At 43.4% G+C, this 23,434-nt stretch overlaps 2 protein-coding genes across 7 annotated transcripts in view; one reads left to right on the top strand and one right to left on the bottom strand.

The window, feature by feature from the left end:
• LOC136444768 (adhesion G protein-coupled receptor L2-like) overlaps positions 1-15,039 on the top strand; it is a 33,446-nt gene extending 18,407 nt beyond the window's left edge. For 5 of the 6 annotated variants that reach the window (XM_066442504.1, XM_066442506.1, XM_066442502.1 and 2 more), the window contains 21 exons: positions 733-850; positions 2,011-2,279; positions 2,741-3,036; positions 3,685-3,868; positions 4,285-4,410; positions 5,046-5,245; positions 5,578-5,624; positions 5,794-5,917; positions 6,816-6,919; positions 7,289-7,391; positions 7,880-8,033; positions 8,313-8,379; positions 8,572-8,638; positions 8,790-8,878; positions 9,411-9,437; positions 9,986-10,009; positions 10,734-10,902; positions 11,401-11,535; positions 11,976-12,054; positions 12,489-12,589; positions 12,939-15,039. In XM_066442504.1, the coding sequence (XP_066298601.1) occupies positions 733-850; positions 2,011-2,279; positions 2,741-3,036; positions 3,685-3,868; positions 4,285-4,410; positions 5,046-5,245; positions 5,578-5,624; positions 5,794-5,917; positions 6,816-6,919; positions 7,289-7,391; positions 7,880-8,033; positions 8,313-8,379; positions 8,572-8,638; positions 8,790-8,878; positions 9,411-9,437; positions 9,986-10,009; positions 10,734-10,902; positions 11,401-11,535; positions 11,976-12,054; positions 12,489-12,589; positions 12,939-13,601 (3,146 nt within the window). In that variant the 3' untranslated portion in view covers positions 13,602-15,039. The remainder of the gene's footprint in view (positions 1-732; positions 851-2,010; positions 2,280-2,740; positions 3,037-3,684; positions 3,869-4,284; positions 4,411-5,045; positions 5,246-5,577; positions 5,625-5,793; positions 5,918-6,815; positions 6,920-7,288; positions 7,392-7,879; positions 8,034-8,312; positions 8,380-8,571; positions 8,639-8,789; positions 8,879-9,410; positions 9,438-9,985; positions 10,010-10,733; positions 10,903-11,400; positions 11,536-11,975; positions 12,055-12,488; positions 12,590-12,938) is intronic. The other variant, XM_066442505.1, reaches the window with a different exon arrangement.
• A 3,602-nt stretch (positions 15,040-18,641) lies between these two features.
• On the bottom strand, positions 18,642-23,334 carry LOC136444779 (palmitoyl-protein thioesterase ABHD10, mitochondrial-like). Its single transcript, XM_066442522.1, has 6 exons — positions 23,234-23,334; positions 22,483-22,687; positions 20,351-20,462; positions 19,868-20,005; positions 19,268-19,456; positions 18,642-18,881 (listed from the first exon to the last, which is right to left on the bottom strand). Exons 1-6 carry the CDS (start codon positions 23,286-23,288, stop codon positions 18,642-18,644), a joined length of 939 nt encoding a protein of 312 aa, XP_066298619.1. The 5' UTR covers positions 23,289-23,334.
• Positions 23,335-23,434: the final 100 nt, after the last annotated feature.

The raw sequence follows: 23,434 nt of genomic DNA, 5'->3' as shown, positions 1-23,434 counted from the left end.
AAATCCAACTTGATGAATTGAGAATCACGAGAAGAAATGGAAGGAGTTTGTCTATTCAAACCAGTCCCAGTGTTTTTCTATCTTTATAAATTCATGATGTTTTTTCAAACATGTTATTTTTGTTCATTTGAACAGTTTTCGTTTTGAACAGTTTTAGTTCAGGCACAGTTGTTTTATATCTTGTCCAATATAGAGATTGTCCTCACTCACTAAACAGTCAAGAAAAATGTTTGTCTACCCAAAAGTGGTAATTTTTTTGAAAATTTCCCTTTCTTTCCCTCTCATAAAACTGACAGAAAAACGAAACTATGAGTCTATGGTTGGTTGAATAGACAAACTTCTGTCCTGTTGTCTGTAGTGCTAATCCTGTGAGCATGTGGCTTGCTAGTGTAGTGTAATATTGTGATATTGTGTAGTGCTGTGAAATTCTTAACATGATCGTAACCATGATTATAGCCTTGTGTAGTAACAATGCCTGTATTCAGACTGTAGCCATGTTGTATAACACCACATAGTTAGACTGTAGATATAGAACAGCCAAGCAAGGAGTGATTATTACAATCAGCAAAATCACTGCAGTAGCAAAAACTCCTCTTTCTCTCGTCTTCTCTCTCACAATTACTCCTACAAACTTCTGACGTAATTTTTCTGGACTCTTGTTCTCAGCTTGTACTAACTCACCTGTTTCTTGAGACGCCTTCAGGTGTAGTAAAGACGTTGATTTTCCCACAGTGCCGACAGAACCCCCGCCCTCCCAACCAGTGTCTCCGGATATTCCAACCGTGAACCCCGAAAAAGAAGGTCTGAAGACCACCCCGTCCCCTGTAGTTGCACCCACAACCCCTCACAGGTAAGGAGTTGTGAAATTCTGTGTCTTGAGTTTCTTGAGACTTCGTAAGTCTTTGGCCACTCCAATTTAGTTTGTTGGTTTTTCAGATGTCAAAGTTATTGCTGATTTGAAATTTCTGCATAAAATAAGTCTGAGAGGAAGTCTGTTCCTTGGTACACACAGTTTAAGGAGAAGAATATAGTCACATTCAAGTTTTCCAGCCCACCTTGTTCTCTTACCTGATAACCTTAAAAATCTGAAAACCAATGAAATAAAAAGTACAGCCTCATTATATAACAGCAGAATAGATGGTTGATTAAGATATAAGGTACTGGTTCACATGAGAAACACAATGACAATTGTCAAAACCAAGATTATCAGAAATGAACTCGAGGCAAAAACGGGTTAGATATTTTTTGGCCAAGGATTTTCTTTAAACAGTTTGTGTGTTGTATCTAATGATAGAGCTGTTTGTCAGCTTGCCTGTACCTCTGACAGGTGTGTGTGTGTACAGATGTGTGACCTGTCAACAGGGACAGGCCTGTTAAACACCTGTGACAGGTCTGTCACACAACAGGGCCTGTCACACCTGTGTAAACTGGACTCATGTGAAACTACTGCCCTACATGTGTGTCTGTCCAACATGTACCAAGTCTGATATCTAAATATTGTCCCTTCAAGCCTGACTGCCTTTCCTACATCTGTAGCTGAGAAGTATGAGCTATTTTGCCTTATCATGAACAGCTATGTAAAGGCCTAAGTACACCCCTGTAGAAGATAAGTAGAATCTCCCAGGAAAATGCAGTACTTTCAGAAGCAGTATTTACAATGTAGGTGATAATATACATGTATGGCTGGTCTAAGGATAAGATGGGTACTTTTTCCCCCAAGGGAGTGAAGTATGAGTTCTGTGTGTAGTAGATGAAGCCTGCTATCTCTGATTTACAGTCAAACTTGTACTAGTGACCATCTCCTAAAAAGGACCACCTGGCCAATACATTTTGATGGAGTCCCTTCAATTATTTTTCCCATTGACACAAGCATCAACAATCCTGTCTACAGTGACCACATGGCCACATAGACCAGATTTTCTCCCTTAAGTGGTCTTCTTGGGCAGGTTTGCCTGAAAATTAATTTATTGTAGATTGTTATATATAACATTTCTTGTCTGCCACCCCCAGACCTGACCCCCCACAGAGACCTGTGTCCACGCGGAGACCGCCCACCCGACCTGGAACCACCGCCGCAGCGCCGGTCGGGCCGCAGAGACCCGACACGGTCACCACCCGGCCCCCTCCGCAGCCCACCGCGCCCGTTTCCATGGCGACGGAGGAGACGCCCGCGCTCCTGCAGCAGTTCTGCCCGCCGATGGTTGTGAGGAACATCAGCTGGCCGCTGACGCCGGCGGGGGAAGTCAGCAAACAGCCCTGTCCTCCCGGGACCGACGGGGGTTAGTCCTCTTCTTAAACTACAGTATTAAATAGCAAGATTCCTTGACAATTTCATAAAGATTACAGCAACTAGAATGTTTCCAATTTCCAAGCCAAATGAAATGCTCTGGATTCCTTTAAGTAGCAAAATTCCTTGACCTCTATTGAGTTTGACCTTGGAATGGCTATGACTTTGAGTTCTGGACGATGATTTTGTTTTGATGCATCAGATTTTATTATTTGTTGTACTGAAAGTTGTCCCCTTTTGTTCCCTAACTGAATATTATAACATGCCATGTTCTGTACATGCTGGAACCTTTACAACTTGAAGGGGCAACCTTGCTGTCTTATGACGAAATAAATAAATAAACTTGACCTTTTGACCCTTTTTTTAGGGATAGCGAAATGGCTTGACCTTTTGACCTACATTTGTATTGTCCAGGCATAGCGACATGGCTTGACCTTTTGACCTTTGTTCCAGGCATAGCAACATGGCGGTGTGGGCGGAACCCCGTCCAGTGGAGCACAGCGACCCCTGACCTTACGGACTGCACGTCCCAATGGGTCGCAGGGATCAACCGCAAGATCCAGAACGAGGAATCCGCGCTGGACATCGCGGCGGATCTGGTGGGGCGGATCCACGGCAGCCGCGAGATCTACGGGGGCGACGTGAAGAAGGCTGTGAAGATCATGGATCAGCTGGTCGTCCTGGTAACCAACCAGGTGCAGAACCTGGAGCCTGCCGACAAGCAGGACAGCCTGAACACCTTCACACAGGTGAGAAACTGGTGTTAGACAGGTGTGTTATACAGTTGGTAGCTTCTCAGGTGTCTTAATATCTGCACACAGGTGTGTTTGTAAGTTGGTCTTGATGTGAGTTCACAGTTATGTGAATATTACACAGTGGCAGCATGTAAGGTGAAAGTGGTGTAATAGAATACTTGAAGAATTGGAAGTCTGGTTTGGATCGAGAGGAGAAAAAAGACTGTATTGAGATCTGGTGTGTTATTGTGATTAGTACAGACCAGCAGGATTAAATGCACCAGGGAATGGTCTAAATTGTATCATGCTCCTGTTAAGTGTCGATCTCTAAGAAGTTCATTCCTCCCTCCAGACTCTATAGTGGAGGCTGTGGTTGTTAAGTGTTGATGTTAAAGAAGTTCATTCCTCCTTGTAGACTCTATAGTGGAGGCTGTCGTTGTTAAGTGTTGATGTTTAAGAAGTTCATTCCTCCTTCCAGACTCTATAGTAGAGGCTGTCGTTGTTAAGTTTTGATATTTAAGAAGTTCATTCCTCCTTGTAGACACTAGTGGAGGCTGTGGTTGTTAAGTGTTGATGTTTAAGAAGTTCATTCCTCCTTGTAGACACTAGTGGAGGCTGTCGTTGTTAAGTGTTGGTGTTTAAGAAGTTCATTCCTCCTTCCAGACTCTAGTGGAGGCTGGGAGCATGCTGCTGGACGAGGACAGGGTGGAATCCTGGGAAGACATGTCGCCGGGGGAACAGGCGATCTCCGCGACGACGCTGGTGAAGACGGTGGAGGTGAACGGGCTGCTGCTGGCGGAACACCTGCCGCCGCGCCGCAAGGTCACCGCAACGGACAGCAACATCGGTGAGGAACTTAAGTATAGTTTAAACATAGTCTAGTCTAAAAACAAACACCTCCCATTGAAACCCAGGAGCACAGCCACAGACAACAACATTGGTGAGGAACAGGCTATTAGCTAGCAGAGCGTCAGGGTGTCTTTTGGACGCCCTACACTAAAAAACAAGATTAGATGCCCTCATTTTGCAGGGGACGCCCAGAGGATACCTGTTATCTTGGTACTTAAATGCATATGTACAGGACTGTGTTCCCTCCATGGGCACTGTCAATGTTGTTTTTTCTCCTACCAGACACTGGGACAGCATGAAATTTGATTGACATTTATTTTGCTACCAGGTAATTGTTAATATATGATAGAGCCCATTGGGGAACTCTGGTTCATACACACACTAACACCGGGTCCTATTGTTCCTATCTTGCAGCTATGGAGGTGTTGGTTGTCGACACCACAGGTGAGGTGGCCGACATGTCCTTCCCACCTGAGGGGAATTCCATCTCTGATGTCATCACCTTACCTGGACCCAGCATCAAGGCCCACGGCCGCAACGGTATGGACTCTAGTCTACTCTGTAGCGCCTAGTGGCACACAGGGCAGCAAGTTTCCTTGCTGTTTCAGTAGCACTGGGTATATTTTTACAGGGAGGGGTTGCTAGCCCTTCCCCTTTAAAGTGCTTGCGGCACCTCCTCCAACACAGGACCCTCATTTTACGCCCCTTCTGAATGATGGGTGCAGCCCCAACCGAGATACCCTTCCCTGGATTTGTACCGGAGTCTCCAAGTTACCAGCTTAGTCAAACCGGTATAATAACTGTGAGGCTGCTACTAGTTGAGCTACAGAGATATCACTTCTGTTTGTGTAAAGCATTTAGATATGTTTAGGGTTGTTATGTACCCGAATCTCCTTGCAGAGGAAGTATAACGTATGTGTGTTTGACAAAGGTTGAAAATTAATAAAGAATGTAGAGAATAGTTACACAGGAAAAACAATGTAATCGCAGGTCTTGTTGTACAGCCTCCTGAAAACATGGGTTGCAGTCCTTTTGACTGGAAGATTGTGGTTTTCTTTTAATCATACTTGTCAGAAAGAGAAGGGGAATTTTACTTGTTAAGCAAGTGGGAGAGTAACTTTTGGAAAGAATGATTGAAAATGCGACTTCATGTAACAATTCCCCCCGCCCCACAGGAACAGCGAAGGTCGTGTTCGTGACCTACAACACGCTGGGGCGTTTCCTGTCGTCCAACAGCCCCGCCCACGGCGACATCAACTTCGTGGACAGCTCAGAGAGGACGCTGGGTACGCGGGTCATCGCCGCGTCGATCAACCGGCTAGAACAACAACAACTTCTGCCGGAACCAGTGGTGTTTACTCTCGAGCACACACAGGTCTGTAAAGAAGTCGATAGTCTGTACGGAAACAGCAAGTAAGATAGAAATAATCTAGCATAAAACACTCAAGATGATGTTGAATTTGTCATATTCTAGATTTCATGCTGAAAACCTCAAATTTGAATTCTTTTCTGCTGTGCTGTTCAGTCAGTGTGTGTTCTTTCTTCCTTCCTTTGTTCTTAGCGTCCACCATATTGTATGAATGGTATTTATCTTGAAAACTAGTGGAAGATTGAATGTATGAGAACTAGTGATAGTTAAGAAACAAAATGTCATGTAGTCAAATGATGATATTAGTTGTTTGACCAGAGTTGCTATCCACCCCACAGGAGAATTTGTCCAGTCCCCTTTGCTCCTTCTGGAAGTACGAACCACTGTAAGTATGAACTTCTCTAGTGACGTTTATGTATTTTGTGCTCTTATCAAATGAAATGAAATGCAGTGATTGTTATATTCTGCTTTAATCCAATGACTTAAATGTCCTCCTCCTGCTTAGTTCATGAATCATGACTGTAACATTGTCCTTCCTTCCTTCCTTCCAACAGTCTTCTGATTGGCTACTGGTCAGGCGAGGGATGCAGCGTCATGGCAACCAACACCACGCACACGTCCTGTTCCTGTAACCATCTCACCAACTTCGCTGTGCTCATGGACACTCGGGGAGTCAAGGTGGGATAAAGACTCAATTTTCCTCCAAGTTACAACATGTATTAGAACCAATTAGATTCCATGGTATGCTTTGGAGCAAAAGCCAGAGATCCTGCTTGTTATCTTCTATGTGACTTCTATACCACTGGGAAGGATTGCTGGCCTAAAAGCAGGGCGTTGTAATCCATGGTAAAAGTTTACTTCTACAAAAGGGCTTTCCCTGGTAACTTAGGGCGGTATAAACTCTACTCAGCATCTTTAATGACTTTTGTGAGATTTCTGTATGCTAGAAGTGAATTAAGACTATATGATAATAGAAATAACTTTTCTATTAACTAGGCCATTTGTCCCTCACGGATGGCAAGTTGCAATTATCTGGGTTGGGATGAGTGTTTGTTTGTTTAATTATTATCATTATTTTTTTTGTTCACAGCTGGCCAGCACCCACGTTGTGTTCCTGTCAGCGATCACCTGGGTGGGGATGATGAGTGTTTGCTTGTTTATTTATTTGTTTATTTGTTCTCCTCACAGCTGGCCAGTACCCACGTTGTGTTCCTGTCAGCCATCACCTGAGTAGGGATGATGTTTGTTTGCTTGTTTATTTATTTGTTTATTTGTCTCACACAGCTGGCCAGCACCCACGTTGTGTTCCTGTCAGCGATCACCTGGGTGGGGATGATGAGTGTTTGCTTGTTTATTTATTTGTTTATTTGTTCTCCTCACAGCTGGCCAGCACCCACGTTGTGTTCCTGTCAGCGATCACCTGGGTGGGGATGATGAGTGTTTGCTTGTTTATTTATTTGTTTATTTGTTCTCCTCACAGCTGGCCAGTACCCACGTTGTGTTCCTGTCAGCCATCACCTGAGTAGGGATGATGTTTGTTTGCTTGTTTATTTATTTGTTTATTTGTCTCACACAGCTGGCCAGCACCCACGTTGTGTTCCTGTCAGCCATCACCTGGGTGGGGATGATCATCTCCATCTGCTGTCTCTTCTGTGCCCTCATCTGTTTCTCCATATTCAGGTGAGTTATTAACCAGGCTGGTTTGTTACTAGGACGCTGCTGGTCATATTACTTTTACTACATGTACATCCTTTCATGCAAGCTTTGGGCTTGAAACGGTAGACAAAGAGCAGTGTAGATGTGAGAAAATTGAGTATTACTAATGCTTCTAGTGATCACAATCAATGGAAAATATATGAGAAAAGCTTGTGGACTCAGTCAATAGAATGTAGTTGAGCCCAGAATATCATGACAGATTTGTCATAAGGGAAGCTGTTGAGTTTTATCTGACCGTTTTTGTTTTTCTGTCCACAGAGGGTTGTTGTTATACAGTTGGCTCCTTGTTGCTTTTGTTTAAGTGTTAATGTTTGTTTGTTGTCCCGTCCACAGAGGGCTGAAGAGCGACCGTAACACGATCCACAAGAACCTGTGCTTCAACCTGATCATCGCGGAACTCTTCTTCCTCATCGGCATCGACAAGACGCAGTACCAGGTGGGCAGCCAGGGATCGTGGATTGTTTGATTTCTTGATTGATTGATTGACACGACTGCAGAAATAAACAGAGTCTGAAGGAAAGGTTGTACGTTGATGTACACAGTTTAAGGGAGTACAGTCAGAGTCAAATTTCCCTCCCAGGCTTCTCTTTCCGTCTTGCTAAATTTTGGCTGAAAAGACAATGAAAATGTCCCAGAATGAAGAAAATAGATTGATGTTGCCTGAACTAGAATTCATTCTTTCATCTGAAGTACAGCCAGTAGGTACCTATTTTAGTTATTGAGGCTGTTGTAGTTCCTTTTAACGTGCTCGAAGCTCCTCCTTGATCACGGGAACATCATTTAACGTCCCTTCCGAAAGACTAATGCAGCTCCAACCAGGATGCCCTTCCCAAGACATACTCTATTCCTGCCTCTCTGTGCTGTAAAAAAAGCCAGCCGTGTACTGTTATAGACGTGTGTTTAAGACTGATTGTGTTGTTCCAGGTTGCGTGTCCGGTGTTTGCTGCCATCCTCCACTTCTTCTTCCTGGCGTCGTTCGCGTGGATGTGCCTGGAGGGCTTCCAGCTGTACGTGATGGTCATCGAGGTGTTCGAGAGTCAGTACTCCAGACTCAAGTACTACTATTTGTTCGGCTATGGTGAGGACACATTTTGTACCATTTGTGTTACCTTGAAAATTACTACTAACTGTTTGGCTATGGTAAGTCAGTACTTAAGGCTCAAGTACTACTGGTGAGAACACATTTTGTCGTACCTTGATCATTTTGTAATGATGATTTCATGAGATTCATTTTAAGTCATGAGATTTTAGCTATGTTCAGCAGAGGAAACCTTCCCAAACATACAACAAAATGTATAATCTTACTGTTGTGATCGTTGTGACATTAGTTGCTAATGAATGATTTTATCTCTTCCAGGAGTCCCACTGGTTGTAGTTGGGGTGTCGGCGGCTATAGACCATCGAAGCTATGGAACGGAGAAATAGTAAGGCTGTTAGATGTTTGTTACTTTCGTATTTTTGTAGTGCCTCCTTGTGATGTGTTCAGATACTGCAGGTCATTAGTTAAAGTTTGATAACATCTCTGCATGCAAATAAGATATTTTTGCACAGGTTGTAGCCTTATATTTATAATTGTTGATGTCTTTAATATAATTGTGATCTGTTCCTTTTTCCAGCTGCTGGCTCCAGTTAGACAACTACTTCATCTGGAGTTTTGTTGGGCCGGTCTGCCTCATCCTGCTGGTGAGTTTTCACTTAACTTCAGTATGATACTGTCCTGTATCATGGCCTTGTTTTCTGTGTGGTGAAAAAGTTATAAGAATTATTTTCAACACAAGGGAGTGTACCACACTTTTGTTCAGACCTCTAATTTATTTATTTATTTTTTTTCCAGCTGAACGTTGTTTTCCTGACGATCGCGATGTACAAGATGTACGTGCACATCACCCACAAACCCGACCAGACTCGGACAAACACCCTCAAGTAAGGATTCTTATCTCACAGTTAGCATCTTAGAAATCCTAGGAAGACAAGAAACATAGTTAAGGGAGTGAAGTTGAAAGGAATTATAATACCTGTCTTTCAGTGTAGCTTTCATTTTATTTTCTCTCGCTGTCACAAAGGTCATTTTCTGACTTTCAAGGGCTCTATGTTTTAGGGCTAGAGTAGCTCTAACAATTCTTTGAAAGTTTGAGATCCAAGCAAAGAGAGTTAAGAAGGGCTAAGGAGAGGAAAGGTCATGTAACACCATACTTTCAAGTTTTACCTTTTAAGTATCATGAAGGCTGCATATAGTCATGTCTTAGTTTCTCTTCGGCGTGAGGCCATTTTCTTAATCAAGAGCCCATGTTAGAAGTCCCACATTCTAACATCTGACTGGATGTACAGTGATGTTTCACTCATTATTTGAAGGAGCTAAGCTCTATGTGCAAAGTGGTAACCTTCAGCAGGAAATTACTTCAGACTCTCAGACTCATGACTCCACTAACCCTTTCTTCTGTCTTTAACCACTAAGTGATTCCATAGAGAGTGAACTGGACAAGTAAGCATCAGTACTTTTACTGTCTATCAGTACTTCATTACTGTCTGTGGATCTTTGTGACTCATGGTTGTGGTACCGTCTTGTTCTGCAGTTTTATAACTGGACACTACAGACTTTCTTACTGTCATGTTGTGTGTTCAAAGTTGTATCATTTACTGTTAGTGTTCTTACCACATATATTTGTTAGCTAGTTGTTTAAACCATTGTTCTGAGTGCGTTGATGAAGGTTAGATTTTCAAGTAAACTACAGTTGCTACCAGGTACCAATAAATCACTATATATGGTTGTATACAAACTAGACCTGAGCATTTCATACAGTAGCTGCCATCCTCGCTTGCTCTTACTTAAATGCAACTGTCAATGATGTTATTACTTAGGACCATAGGTAACTTTTGAATATCTTCTGTACTAGGTGTGATTTGATTAGATAGATATTGAGATGATGCTGTCTTTGAATGTACAGACTGGACTAAAACTGATCTAAGATGTGCGGAAGGTTTCTTGCCTAACTCTCTTTCCCATGTCTTCCTTACTCTGCTTCCTTAAAGTGCGACTCAGGAGTCAAACTTCTTGTAAGTTTCCTTCTGTCTTGCCTGCCTGGACTTGTGCATGTGCTGAAGTGTGAAGTGTTGAATGTGTGTTCCATCTGTTGCACTGTTGGCTGTGGTGTGATGTACATCTAGAGTGTGTGCAGTCTGTAGCTGCTGAAGTTATAGGTGTTTTGCCCTGCCAGACCTACACATGTCAGTACTAGTTGTGGCTGCTTTACATTTGTGTGTGTGTGCTTGTTTTACATTGTTGCTGTGTGAAGATGTGATCTGCATTGTACATTACATGTGTGAAGTGGCTGAAGTCTGCACCTTGGGAGTTTTTACAAGCGGGGCTGTGATTTCACTACAGCATGTTCACAGTTCAGTGGAGGGAGCTGCAATTTGCCAGCAAACGTGAAATGTTTCCTTCCCGATTGTTTCCCAGAATGTTTTATCTGTGTGTCAAAATGGATGTAACAATTACAGTTGCTCAAGTGATCATGATCAAGTTAAGATACCCCAGAGTGTGTTCTGTCTTGATGTATAAGTTTAGATGTCATATTTTGTCCTTAGTTCAAGAGTAGAAGGTCCTGTTCTATACCCAGTTCAAAGGTTAAAGTTTGTGTTCTATCCCCAGTTCAGAGGTTAAAGGTTGTACAGGTTGTGTTCTATCCTCAGGTTAAAGGTTGTGTTCTTTCCCCAGTTCAAAGGTTAAAGGTTGTCTTCTTCCCCAGTTCAAAGATTAAAGGTCATGTTCTGTCCCCAGGTCGTGGCTGAAGGGGTCGGCGGTGCTGCTATGCCTGCTGGGATTGACGTGGGCGTTCGGGCTGCTGTACATCAATGCGGAGTCGGTCGTCATGGCGTACGCCTTTACCATCACCAACGCCTTCCAGGGCGTCTTCATCTTCATCTTCCACTGCCTCATGCAGAAGAAGGTAAGGCACTTTCACTTTCACTTACATCTCAGGGCATCTTCATCTTCCACTGCCTCATGCAGAAGAAGGTGGGTCACTTTCACTTACATCTCAGATAGTTTTTATCTTCCACTGCCTGAAGCTGGAAAGATGTTGTCTTACCAAATTCAAAATATCCAGCCTAAGGACCGTCAACCTCCTCCTGCTGCCTGACCCAGTAACCAGTAGAAATGTTATTCCAAAAGGCTACCTCTTAGGAGGAAGGTGAAGAAGTCTTGTAGTGCTGACCTGTCCTGAGATGCTGTATTTCTTATATCTTCAGGTTCAGAAAGAGTTAAAGAGGTTTGAACATTAACCAATAAAATCTTATTGCAAAAGGTTAAGACATCTTGTTGTGCTGACCTGTCTTCTATTCATTATGTCCCGTATGTCGTTATGTTCAGAAAGAGTTAAAAATGCTTCTCCGGTAACCAATAAAGTCTTGTTGTTCTGACCTGTCCTGTATTCCTTTGTCTGCAGGTTCAGAAGGAGTTTAAGAGGTTTGTGCGGCGCAGCAGGTGGTGTCCGGTCTGCATCAAGCAGCGCATGGGCGTGCACAGCGAGGCCTACAACATGTCCAAAAACTCAACCTCTCGGTCCTCTTCCACACCTCAGGTAAAAAAAAAAAACATGTCCGAAAACTCAAATTCAAATTCCTTGTCAAATTCACCTCAGGTAAACAAAAAACCTTAAAATGAAACAAACGAAAAATATTTACACCACAAGTTTCAATCTTTTGCTATGCTGTAATTGTGCTGGTTCTTATTGTCCTGTTATAGAAAACATTTGTCAGATTGACCATGCAGTGATGTTCCTTCTATGTTAGGCAGTTTGTAAGATGATATGTTCTGACAATGCTGTTCCCAGTCCTGGTTCTCCAGTTTTCACTTTAATCACTGATGAAAGATAGCAATTATACTGTCTGAAACGTCTGACTGTTTCCAGATTTTATCCAGTTGCTTGAGTAAGTGTTCCCTGCGTATCTTATTACCTGGATGTCTAACATTAATCGATGTAAGATGATATGTTCTAACGCTGCTGTTTCCTGTCCTCAGCGCTTCAGCCGCTGGTGGAGCGTCGTGCGCACCTTCCACAAGAAACCGAGCTCCTCCTTCTCAACCAGTCTGGACAGAGGTCCGTCGGTTTTTTCTTTGTTTTGTGATAAAGAGTTTGATAACATTTGTGCTTATTGTCAAGTAGTTTCATGACCGTTATGAGATATTTTCTCATCTTGCTCTGTGTTTCTCTTTTGGGAAAAAAGTGTTAATGTTACCCATAATGTCATGATTGTGTGGGCAAAGGTCAAATCATTTTTACTAGCAGGATGTTCTATTACATGTAATTGGTATAATAGAAGATCTTCAAATATATACACTGTATTGTAAGGATTTAAATTGTGTGCCTCTGAAGGTTCTATGTCTCTTAGAATGTTTTGAAAGCTCTCCCCCCTATGTAGTTTTGCCTTCCACGGCTTCATGTCCTTTTGCTGTTTTCCAGGCCAGTCTTACATAGTTGTAGTTTGTACCCTCCGAGGCTTGATGTGTCTGTGTGTCTGGTTTGTTTTCCAGGGCAAATCGTGATGTACCACAACGTGAAAAACAAGGATGGCAGCCTGAGCAACGGAACCATCGAGACCAGCGAGTCCAACGGACAGATGCCCGCCAACATGGTGCGTTTGTTTGTTTATTCAGATCTGTTAGTGAATACATACTAGAGTGGACTCAAGGAGTTCTAAAAGGAATGCAATAGAGAACGAGAACAACACTTAATTTCATGTTTATGAAGGTTAGACATCCAGGTATTACAACTTTTTTATTTGAGTACAATTCAATCTCCACAACTGGATAAGATTCGGAGATTAGTTCTGGACATTTTGAGTGACATCCATCATTCTTCTTAAGCGTCACTAGAATGAGCTGGCAGAACGTTTCAATATTACCGGTAGTACGTCTGACTGAAAAAAACGATTGAACATCAAATTATGCAGATGTCTCTCAAATGTGTTTCTTTTCCTCCAGGTCCCCAACTTCCACTCCAACCCGTACCACGCCGACTCCTACTGCGACGACTTCAGCATCTCCGACACAAACTTCTACCACATCGGGAACGGCGGCGACCCCACGGGCAAGGTCGTCATCCCGTGCCTCGTGGACGCAAACATCGGCCGGCCGCCGGACGTCGCGAACAACGGGAAGAAGAAGAACTTGGGAGGAGCGCCGATCGAAGAGGAGGATTTGAACGAGAGAGAAAAGACTCCGCTGCTGCAGAGACACTCTGTCGTGTCGGACTCGAGTAGAGAAGACTCGGAGGACAGCGGCACGCGGGTCCCGCTGGTCCCCGACATGCAGGACAAGAAGGAGACGAATCACCACCGGAGCATGCCCAACTTGGACTCGCACCCGGAGAAGGGCGAGCGGCCGCCGGGGGACGGGGCGAGTAACCTGGACGGGCAGCACTTCCAGAGCACGCCCAACCTCAGCCCCGCCAAGCAGCCGCAGAGACAGTCGGTGCTCCTCCGCGGCACCAGCGACGGGATCGTGAACACCGCCTCCCGTTGCTATAGATACTCCACCGACAGCGAGATCAGCTTCGGCGCCATGAAGGACCAGGACGTCCACACGGACCCCGAGTTCGGCGGCGACACGGCGATCGCACCCCACCCCGACTTCTCGGAGTGCTGAAACAGATCTAAGGGAGTTTGTGAACTAACAGACTAGAGACAATAGCAAGGATCTTGCCAGTTTAAAAACACTGAAACATCTCCAGGGGAGTTCGTGAACTAACAGGCCAGAGATCTTGCCCTGTTTAAAAACACTACAAAAGCTCCAGAGATGTAAAATGTTGTTCTCCAGAGCTTTTGGAAGTTCGGCTCCGATGTGAGTTTGTGAACTAACAGACCAGAGACAATAGCAAGGATCTTGCCATGTTATAAACACTGCAGAAGCTTCTGAGATGTAAAGTGTAGTTCAGCAGAGCTTTTGGGAGTTGTGTATATCTTAATAACCGTTAGACGTACACTGTCAAAGATTTAGTGCCATGTTGTGGAGGCACTTGAGTATTTTCTAGGAGTTAGTGTGACTCATTTCAGGTAAAACGAAAAGTTATGATGACTGTGGGAAAACAAGAGCCAGGAAACAAGTGTTGAAGCCTCCAGATTTGTAAAGGGAACATAAATGGCAGAGAAAGCTCACCTCTGGTCATGTGAAACTGCCCACGGTTGTTGACAACTATGGGGAAAAAAACAGCCATAGGGCTCGTCAAGTGATGTGACTAGATTTTCTATTGGAACGTAAAAGAAAGAGAAAGAGAGAGGCTGGGCCCTACAAAGGGCATGAAAAATGCCAGGAAGCCAACAAGAGTCATAAGTAAACAAATACAGGCCAGGATATTAGGCCGCGATGAGTCAGTACATGGAGCTGTGCAGTAGGACGTGTAGAGTATGGCCAGGTCTCGTACTAACAACCTTACTGTTGTTGTTGTGTTGCTCAGTACAGAAGTAAACGTTCAAACTAGGTTTTGTTGCATTACAAGTTTAACCTGCAAACTGCTGATGCATTCATGAGTTTAACCTCCCGACTGCCGATGTGGTCGTAGTGATGAGAAATCTAATGAAGGTTGTTTTCTATTAGGCCATACTACATTTTGAGTTATTTCTTTAATTTCTTAAGAAGTGTGAAAGACATTTTACATCAGTGTTAACATGGGTGAACTTTTTTTAGTTTTTTTTTAGTTTCAACTTTAGGCTTGTCCTGACCTGGCAACCAGGGAATTAACTTGACGAGGCCTAATTAATTAAGTAGGTGATAAGACAGTTGAACTGTCTGGTTCGTTAATTATTATGTTACACTTTCACATGACGATGTATGCTTCTCATGTGTACGTGCCAAAACTCTGGCTCTCCGAAAACTGTCACAATAGCCCCACTGTTAGGGTTCTATAGCAGTACATGTATGGGGAAATCTTGAAGCAGAAAAAATGTATTTTGTAACTTGAATTTATGCAGAGCATGAAGAAGAAGAAACTATATTTGAACTGCTGTAATTGTGGCCGGCAGCGATTGGGAAAATTGTGAAGAATTATGTGTGACAATTGTGAGGTTGGTTTGGCAACAGTGATTGCGTATGTGCAAATTATGTACATGTTGAGGGGGTGATTTGTATGTGTGTGGGGAACATTTATGCAAGTGTTTTCTTGCCATTGTTTTGGTCACAGTGATTCCACCGATGTTCAACAGCTAGTGTTGTTATTGTTGCACCGTTCAGTCGAGGCCGTTCTAACCCCGACCGGCATCACGTCACATTCCTGTACAAAGATGTAATATTTTGCTCAGGCCGTGTTGATGTGATTATCTGGATGACATCCTCTGGGCACTCAAAAACTGATGCAAGCGTGCAGATAAAAAAAGTTGGCCAAAGAAATTTAAATGACCAGAAAGTGTCACATCTTGCCTAATTGGAATTCATTTGGCCATTCTATGACTCACATAAGTACTGTTTTCCAGTATGTTTTTTATTTGAATTACGGCATTTATTTGATCATTTTGCAGCTTCTTTGTATGATTTACAGTATGGTTGAATTTTTTATTGGAAATGGACGAAACTTGATGCGTGCGCGGTTGTCGTCCATATAATCAAATCAACATGGCCTAACTTAAGTACTGGCAATAGTGAACAACTAGGGAAGACCTTCTTGCCATGAGATGCAAAAGCTTGTATCATTTCATAGTACACATCGTTGTGTATCGTGACTATATAGTACTGATATTGCTACTATATTGAGAACTGTCAACAGAGCCATATTATTTTTATATACTAGTTGACTCTCTGAGACTAACAAAAGTATTACTTTAAGATGTTTTCGTAAGACTGCTGCTGAGTAGGATCTTGCCAATCTTAAGACTTGACCTAAGAAGTACTTGTGAAGTGAGGTGAAGCACTTGTAAATATGAGGATGTTTGTAACCTATTGTACTTAACTTGAATCTGACCTACTAGTAGCTGCAGCAGAGACAGAGGGTGTCGAGTTTCTGCAAACACGTTGGGAAGTCTTGTAAAGTTGGGTTCTACAGGAGTGCTGTGATTGGTGGAAACAGCTTGCTAGTGTCTCCTTATATGGTCAGATTGAAGTTTGCCGCACTGTGATTAGTGGAAACAGGACTGCTACTCTCTCCTTATATGGTCAGATTGAACTTTTGACACTGATTGGTGGAAATAGTGTGACTGAAGTTTCTGTGCTATGATTGGTAGAAACAATTCCTACTACTGTTTCCTTATATGGTCAAATTGATGACAATGTACATTTTGTATGTTTCAAAGTAAATGGTGCTAAATTAAGATATTTTTCCAAAGGATATTCAGAAGTCCTCCAACAAATTATACAGACTTTTACCAAAAATTGAAAAATATGCAGAAAATATCTAAGAAGGCTTTGACAATGGCTTAAAGGAGAGACAGAATGACCAAAAAAGATGTAGCATTCTTGTACCCTATTGGCTTGCCAAGATGTATTTCAAGAAAAGAAGCACCTTGTAGAACACCTTGTTGAGCGAGTTAAAGTCAAGACGTACGTGTGAGGTAGATTGGACCCCTCTGTGCTCCTGCTGCGCTGGTGCTAACATAACATCTGTCTCTGAAGGTTATAGCCCTGTACTAAGGACCTGTATATGTCTGTACATAACAGTTCTCACACGAAAGTCACATACCGCTTACTGTCAGTATCGAAATGTGGTGGTTTTATTTTTTTTCCCTGTGACCTCTTACTGTGAAATCGTAACGGCACAAATATGTGTTCAAACCGTGAAATGCATTCATGGAGAAAACCTCCCTTTCCGTTTTAACTGCAAAATAAAACCGCCACTAAACTAAATGTATTTCCAGTCCTCCCCTCCGACATTGTTGATAAGAGTTGCACCTGAACCTGTGCTGTTTCCGTGCCATGTGAGTTGTATGATATATGAAGTATTTATAGTGTAACATTGCCAGCCGTACTGTACAGTGTGCCGTGTGTAAAGGCTGCATGACACGTCCAGTAGAGAACCAGTTTTGATACATGTGAGCTGGATGGCACACAGAATAAACTATCAAAGTTATCGTCTTGCCGTTTCTTGAAATTTTGTCCTATATCATATTTGTGTATCTTGATCTCCAAGTTGGCCAGAATTTTCAATCTCCAGGCAGATCTCTACGGGGGCAAAATCGTATTAACCGACCCCTGAAGATTCTGGCCGGCTGATATGATTTTGCCCCAGGAGAGACCTCCTTGGAGTCTATTTGAATCTACGGTTTTGAGTGTTGCATCGCAGTGAGATTTCTTTATCATAAATGTGGTAGAAAGTAAGCTTTCATTTGTGAGATGTTCCTTTAACACAGCTAGTCCTCAGATTACAGTCTAAGGCGCTACCCACCCAAAAAGTCAGAAATATCATTAGTAAATAAGTGAACAAGAGTTGAATATTGCCATTTATGCTGATTATATCTATTACTGAGATTGCCACACATGGACACTGTTACAGACATGATTTTATTTGCAACATTTCCAATATCATGAAACAAAACATCTCAACTGTTACACTTAAGTAATGTTTCCAAAGCTTGTACATGATTGATTGCTACATACCAGTGAGAGATTCTAACAGCTTTGCTGCCTTCACTGTCTATACTCTCTGTACTGCCTTGTTGCATACATCTGCAAGCATTATGTACATTGAGCACATCCTTTAACACAGAAAAAGCTTTTGCTGATATCAGTTCTGGTCACAACTTACAGATCTTTCATCTGCAGAAACTTAGGTCACAGGTCAATAACCTGATATAACTCAATAAAAGCCAAAGCTCAGCTTTGCTCCATAGCAAAATTTCACATGCAAATGGTCTGTAAGTACTAAACTGAGACAGAAATTAACACAGAACAATCTTTTTCATTCGTAACACACCATGGCTTGTTAAACATATGGAAAGATATAATAATGAACTATTTTCAATAGACCTATCTTTCACCAGGGCACCCCCTCAATTAATTTCAGTTCCTTTTCAAGGAGGCCTTTAGATAACATAAATAATATCTATTTACACAAACTGGCAGGACATGGCAACATCATTTAAACCAAATATAAAAAATAAGAATAAAACTATGAAACTGCATCTCTACGCAGACTGCATCTTCAACCCACATTGACAATGCTCAAAATCTCCTTACAAAATACCAGAAAACTACAATGAATAAACCATTGGTATGATACATATGTACCAGTCAGTAAGTAGCTAGTGGTTAGAAGTACATGTACAGTAAAAAAAGAGAGCAGGCCTGGTGTGTTATGGCAAAAGGCAGTTAATAAATATACAGGACTCTAGCTTCCAGAATGACTTTGCCTTGCGAACTATTATGTAGCCTACAAGGCGCCCAGGTCCAATCACAGTTTTGGCTGTGCATGACTTTTTGTGCACTTTTTTCAGCTCTAAGCCAGTTATGCCCCCCTCCACAGAGTGTTAGCGTGTGGTCCTTGTGTCCCCCACCCAACTGTAACACCCAGCTTTGCATGCTGTCAGGCCCAGCGGCCCCCTCCTTATCACGTCTGTGACTCTTGTGCATTGTCAGGTCTGGTGCCATTGTGCGACCACACCTCTCCCCCACCCCCTCCCACCCAGTATGATAAACAGTCAGCCCTGCACACTGTCAGGCCCCATGACTGCCCCCCTCCCCCTGGCTGTTGACTCTCACTGAGGCTCAGCCCTGTCTGCTGTCAGGCCCTGTGATCGCCCCCCTCTCCTCCTCCACAGACTGAGCCCCTTGTACATTATCAGGTTCCCGCCCGCCGCCCCCCTCCCCCAGCGTGTTGACCAGTTTGTCCACCGTGTCGATGATAAGCTCCAGGTCCTCCGGTTCGCTCATGCGATGGTCGCCGCTCTTCCGCAGGATCAGGTCAACGTCCTTCGCGTCCAGCTCCTCAAGGATCTGCGCCGAGGTCTGAAAGTGAAAGTAGAAGTGAAAAAGTGAAAGTGATAAAAATTAAAAAGTGAAAGTGATGAAAATTAAAAAGTGAAAGTGATGAAAATTAAAAAGTGACAGTGAAAAATTAAAAATGATAAAGTGAAAAAGCAAAAGTGATAAAAATGAAAAAGTGAAAGTGATAAAAGTTAAAAAGGGAAAGTAATAAAAGTTCAAAGTGAAAGTGATGAGGGTGAAAAAGTGAAAGTGATCTCAATCCAAACATTAGACTGGAATCCAAACCTATCATAGCTCCCGAGTCTCCTCTCCGCAAATAGGTTTGTTTGTTTGTTTACCTGGTAGGGGACGTCCTGGTCGCGCAGGCCGTGGATCAGCTGTACTTGTTTGTTTGTTTGTTTGTTTACCTGGTAGGGGACGTCCTGGTCCCGCAGGCCGTGGATCAGCCGCACGGGGCAGGAGATGGGCATGCGTGTTCCCAGGATGCAGTAGGGAAGGCTGTCCTGGATCCAGCCATAGCCGAGGGAGACGGTGCCGGTGTCGGTGTAGTCGGACGGGAACGTGTACACGCCCTTCTCCCTCCACTGGTTCTGCACCTACACATGTACAGACAAGAGATTTTTATTCAGTCTTCAGCACACATAGCCAGGGCTGCCCAACTAGCCTGTGGCTATTACCTACAAACAGCAACTCTGCTGATAAAGACAATAGAATTGTTGATATCAACCTACTAGGTCCAGAACCAGAAACAATTCATTCAGATGATCATCGTCTTTTATGGAAGACTTTCGTGCTAACCCTCTAGTCTTCTGGTTCTGAGGCCATTCTGATTCCTTACATGCTTGTATGGGTGACTTGTAATCAAAGTCGAGAGCAATGATAATGTATTTTTCGTAATACAAAGTTTTAAGGATGAAAATATTGCTAATTTCGTTTTCTTAATTCTTGTAACGATGAATGTTACATATTTCTCTCAATTCACAGTTTAAATGACAGCCGTCACTCACGATGATTGGCGCCTGTTCCCAGTGCTTCTTGACGAAGTCTGCTGCGGTTGCTATGCCGACGAGCGCATGGAGTCTCTCCGGACGGTTCATCGCGATGAGAAGCATGAGCCAGCCGCCCATACTGGAGCCCACGATGATCTGTGGAGTTAGACAGAATCAGGACTGTACACTACTGCAAACTGTAGAGAGATGCAGTCTGGAGGAGCGCTCTCATGATTTGAGGCGATCTGCACAAATGCCACTGAGAAGCAGAAAGGTGGTCAGGAATATTTGCCTGAGCGTAGGCTATATGAGATTGTGTATCGTTGCCATACAGGGTATCTAGACATGCGATGTCCACCATTATGTATGGCAAAAAAGTACAAGATAGGGCAAGAATTACTGCGTATCGCAAGAATTGATACTAGCAGATTCAGCTCAAATAACCAAATACAGATAGAAAGAAGTTTCATGGGGTGGAAGAGAGTTAACTTAAAACATTACCTGTTTGCCGGTGGTGAGTCTGTCCAGCACATCCAGACAGTCCTGCTTCCAGGTGTTGATGGAACAGTTTTCTATGGAGCCCTGGGACAGACCCATGCCTCGGTAGTCAAACCTGCGGACACAGAACTACAGGTTAGGGGTTCAATTCCCAGCTGCAACAGTTCTGTATAGAGCCCTGGGACAGGCCCATGCCTTGGTAGTCAAACCTGGGGACACAGAACTACCGGTTAGGCGTTCAATTCCCAGCTGTAACAGTTCTGTGTAGACACGTTGATGAAGGTTAGACATCCAGGTAATAAGATACGCCAAAAATAATTACTCAAGCAACTGGATAAGATTTTGAAACAGTCAGACGTTTCAGACAGCATCCACTGTCTTTCGTCAGTGACTAACGATAGGACTGAGAAAACCAGGTTTTATACCAAAACTTTGAATAGATATGTTAACAAGGTCAACATTACCATTCCCTACGTCCAAGGCGTATCGGAAAAACTCAGACGTATCTTCCAAAACTTCAACATTGCCACTAACTTTAAACCTCACTCAACTCTCAGGCAGAAACTGGTCCATCCAAAAGACAAGCCCGAAAAAGGCATCAAAGCCAATGTCATCTACAAACTGCAATGTGAGGAACCGAACTGCAACAACACATACATTGGGGAGACAAGTCGACCACTAAAAGAAAGGTACAGTGAACATTGCAGAAAGAGCGCTAACCGCTACTCCTCTGCCATTTTCCACCATCTAAAACACAACCAGGGACACTCATTCAATCTCGAATCCACGGACATCCTAGATCGTGAAGCCCGCTGGTTCGAACGGGGAGTCAGAGAAGCAATATATGAGAGGATGTACAACCCCGCCCTCAACAGGAAAGGGGGTCTACGCGTTCAACTGTCAGGCACCTGGGATAATGCACTGCCCCCCACCCCCCACCCCCCACCCCCGGACAAGCAACATTTAGTTACTGTTTTACTGTACTGAAACAACAGTAGCTAATTGAACTGTTGGCATAAAATTTGTCTTGAATTAACCTTTTTTAAAGACTACTTCAAGACATCCTAAATTGTCTTAACCTCATTAACATATCTATTCAAAGTTTTGGTATAAAACCTGGTGTTCTCAGTCCTATCGTTAGTCACTGACGAAAGACAGTGGATACTGTCTGAAACGTCTGGCTGTTTCAAAATCTTATTCAGTTGCTTGAGTAATTATTTTTGGCAGTTCTGTATAGAGCCCTGGGACAGGCCCATGCCTTGGTAGTCAAACCTGGGGACACAGAACTACCGGTTAGGGGTTCAATTCCCAGCTGGAACAGTTCTGTGAAGAGCCAGCTGGGACAGGCCCATGCCTTGGTAGTCAAACCTGGGGACACAGAACTACAGGTTAGGGGTTCAATTCCCAGCTGTAACAGTTCTGTATAGAGCCCTGGGACAGGCCCATGCCTTGGTAGTCAAACCTGCGGACACAGAACTACAGGTTAGGGGTTCAATTCCCAGCTGTAACAGTTCTGTATAGAGCCCTGGGACAGGCCCATGCCTTGGTAGTCAAACCTGGGGACACAGAACTACCGGTTAGGGGTTCAATTCCCAGCTGGAACAGTTCTGTGAAGAGCCAGCTGGGACAGGCCCAAGCCTCGGTAGTCAAACCTGCGGACACAGAACTACCGGTTAGGGGTTCAATTCCCAGTCTACTGGGGACACACGGGAGGTACTGAAGGTTAGGGGCTTAAATTACAGACCATCTCCTGGGGAGGAGTTCAAATCCTAGTCTACTGGCACTGATCATGGTGTGAGAGTTCTGTATGGACCCATGAGAGTCAGGCCCATGCATTGGACAAAGAACTATATTTGTTAGGAGTTCAAAGTCTACTGGTACTGATGTATCAGAAACAGTTTTCTATACGGAGCCCTGGGACTGCCTCAAGCTACAGATACTGTTATACATTATGATAGTTGTATATGTTCTTAGAATATTGTTACTGATTGTTATTCCATCCATGTCAAAACCTCAAAACCTTCTTGTCTTTGTCAGCAGGGCTGCCCTTTGTAACAGCCACAGGCTAGTTGGCCAACCCTGGTTGTACGTGCTGAACAGCCAAACCAAAGAATAAATAAATAAACAACACACACCTCGTGTATGCCAGCCCAGCGGCCCGACAGTACCCCTCCAGAGCCAGCGCCTTGGTACCGTCCATGCTGGATAGGAACCCCGGGAAGAAGATGACCCCCGGGCTCCTTCCCGGGGTACTGCAGTAGGCCAGGTCGGGGTCATGACCTCTGACCAGGTACTGCACACCTGCCAGGTCAGGCGAGGTGGACAAGCTTCTGGACAGGCCTGGAAGACATCATGGATAAAATCTGATCAATTAGATATTGTCAACAAATTGTACATAGACCTCAAGTAGCCTTAGCTGCGGCGACTCTGGTGGGAAGACATATTTTCTTGTATACCATATATATATATATATATTGTCTTCCCACCAGAGTCGCCGCGGCTAAAGTAGCCTTATCTTTTCTTTTCAAATTCTTTTCTCATGTATGTAACATGTAAATTCTGTATATGTTGTGTTCCTGTGTGTCATGTAGTTTTGTCTAGTCATATTTTTGAATGAGCCACAGGAAAAAAATAGCTGTTAAGCTACTTGTGGATCCTAATAAACTCAAACTCAAGAATGTTTTCTATTTCAACAAAATTAAAACAAAACAAGATTCGAAACCAACCCACACATCTGCTTGGAGCTAAGTTCGGTACGTGATCGCCTGCACGTGAGCAATTTAGAACACTCATAACTTTTGGAACATAACAATATTTCTATAAGATGACCCACATACATAGGGGATACTACCTGTGCTTTGCTGTAACGTTGATCTTTTTTCTTACCTGGTAGGCGGGAAAATCGCAGGAAGGAAATTTTATTTCTAGCCGCTAGCGCCATGTTTACATCGGACTAGTTCACTCCACTGGTAGGGTAGTGCAACAAATTATTTATGATATTTAAACGTACCTACATGACAAAATAGATCATTGAAATATTATTATTCGTGTTATATATATTGCGTATCAAAATTCAAAGATAAAAAG

This window comes from Branchiostoma lanceolatum, chromosome 11 (genome assembly GCF_035083965.1).
Source record: "Branchiostoma lanceolatum isolate klBraLanc5 chromosome 11, klBraLanc5.hap2, whole genome shotgun sequence".
Lineage (NCBI taxonomy): Eukaryota > Metazoa > Chordata > Leptocardii > Amphioxiformes > Branchiostomatidae > Branchiostoma > Branchiostoma lanceolatum.
The sequence above is the reverse complement of the archived record's forward strand: the minus strand, read 5'-3'. Positions and strand labels throughout refer to the sequence as shown.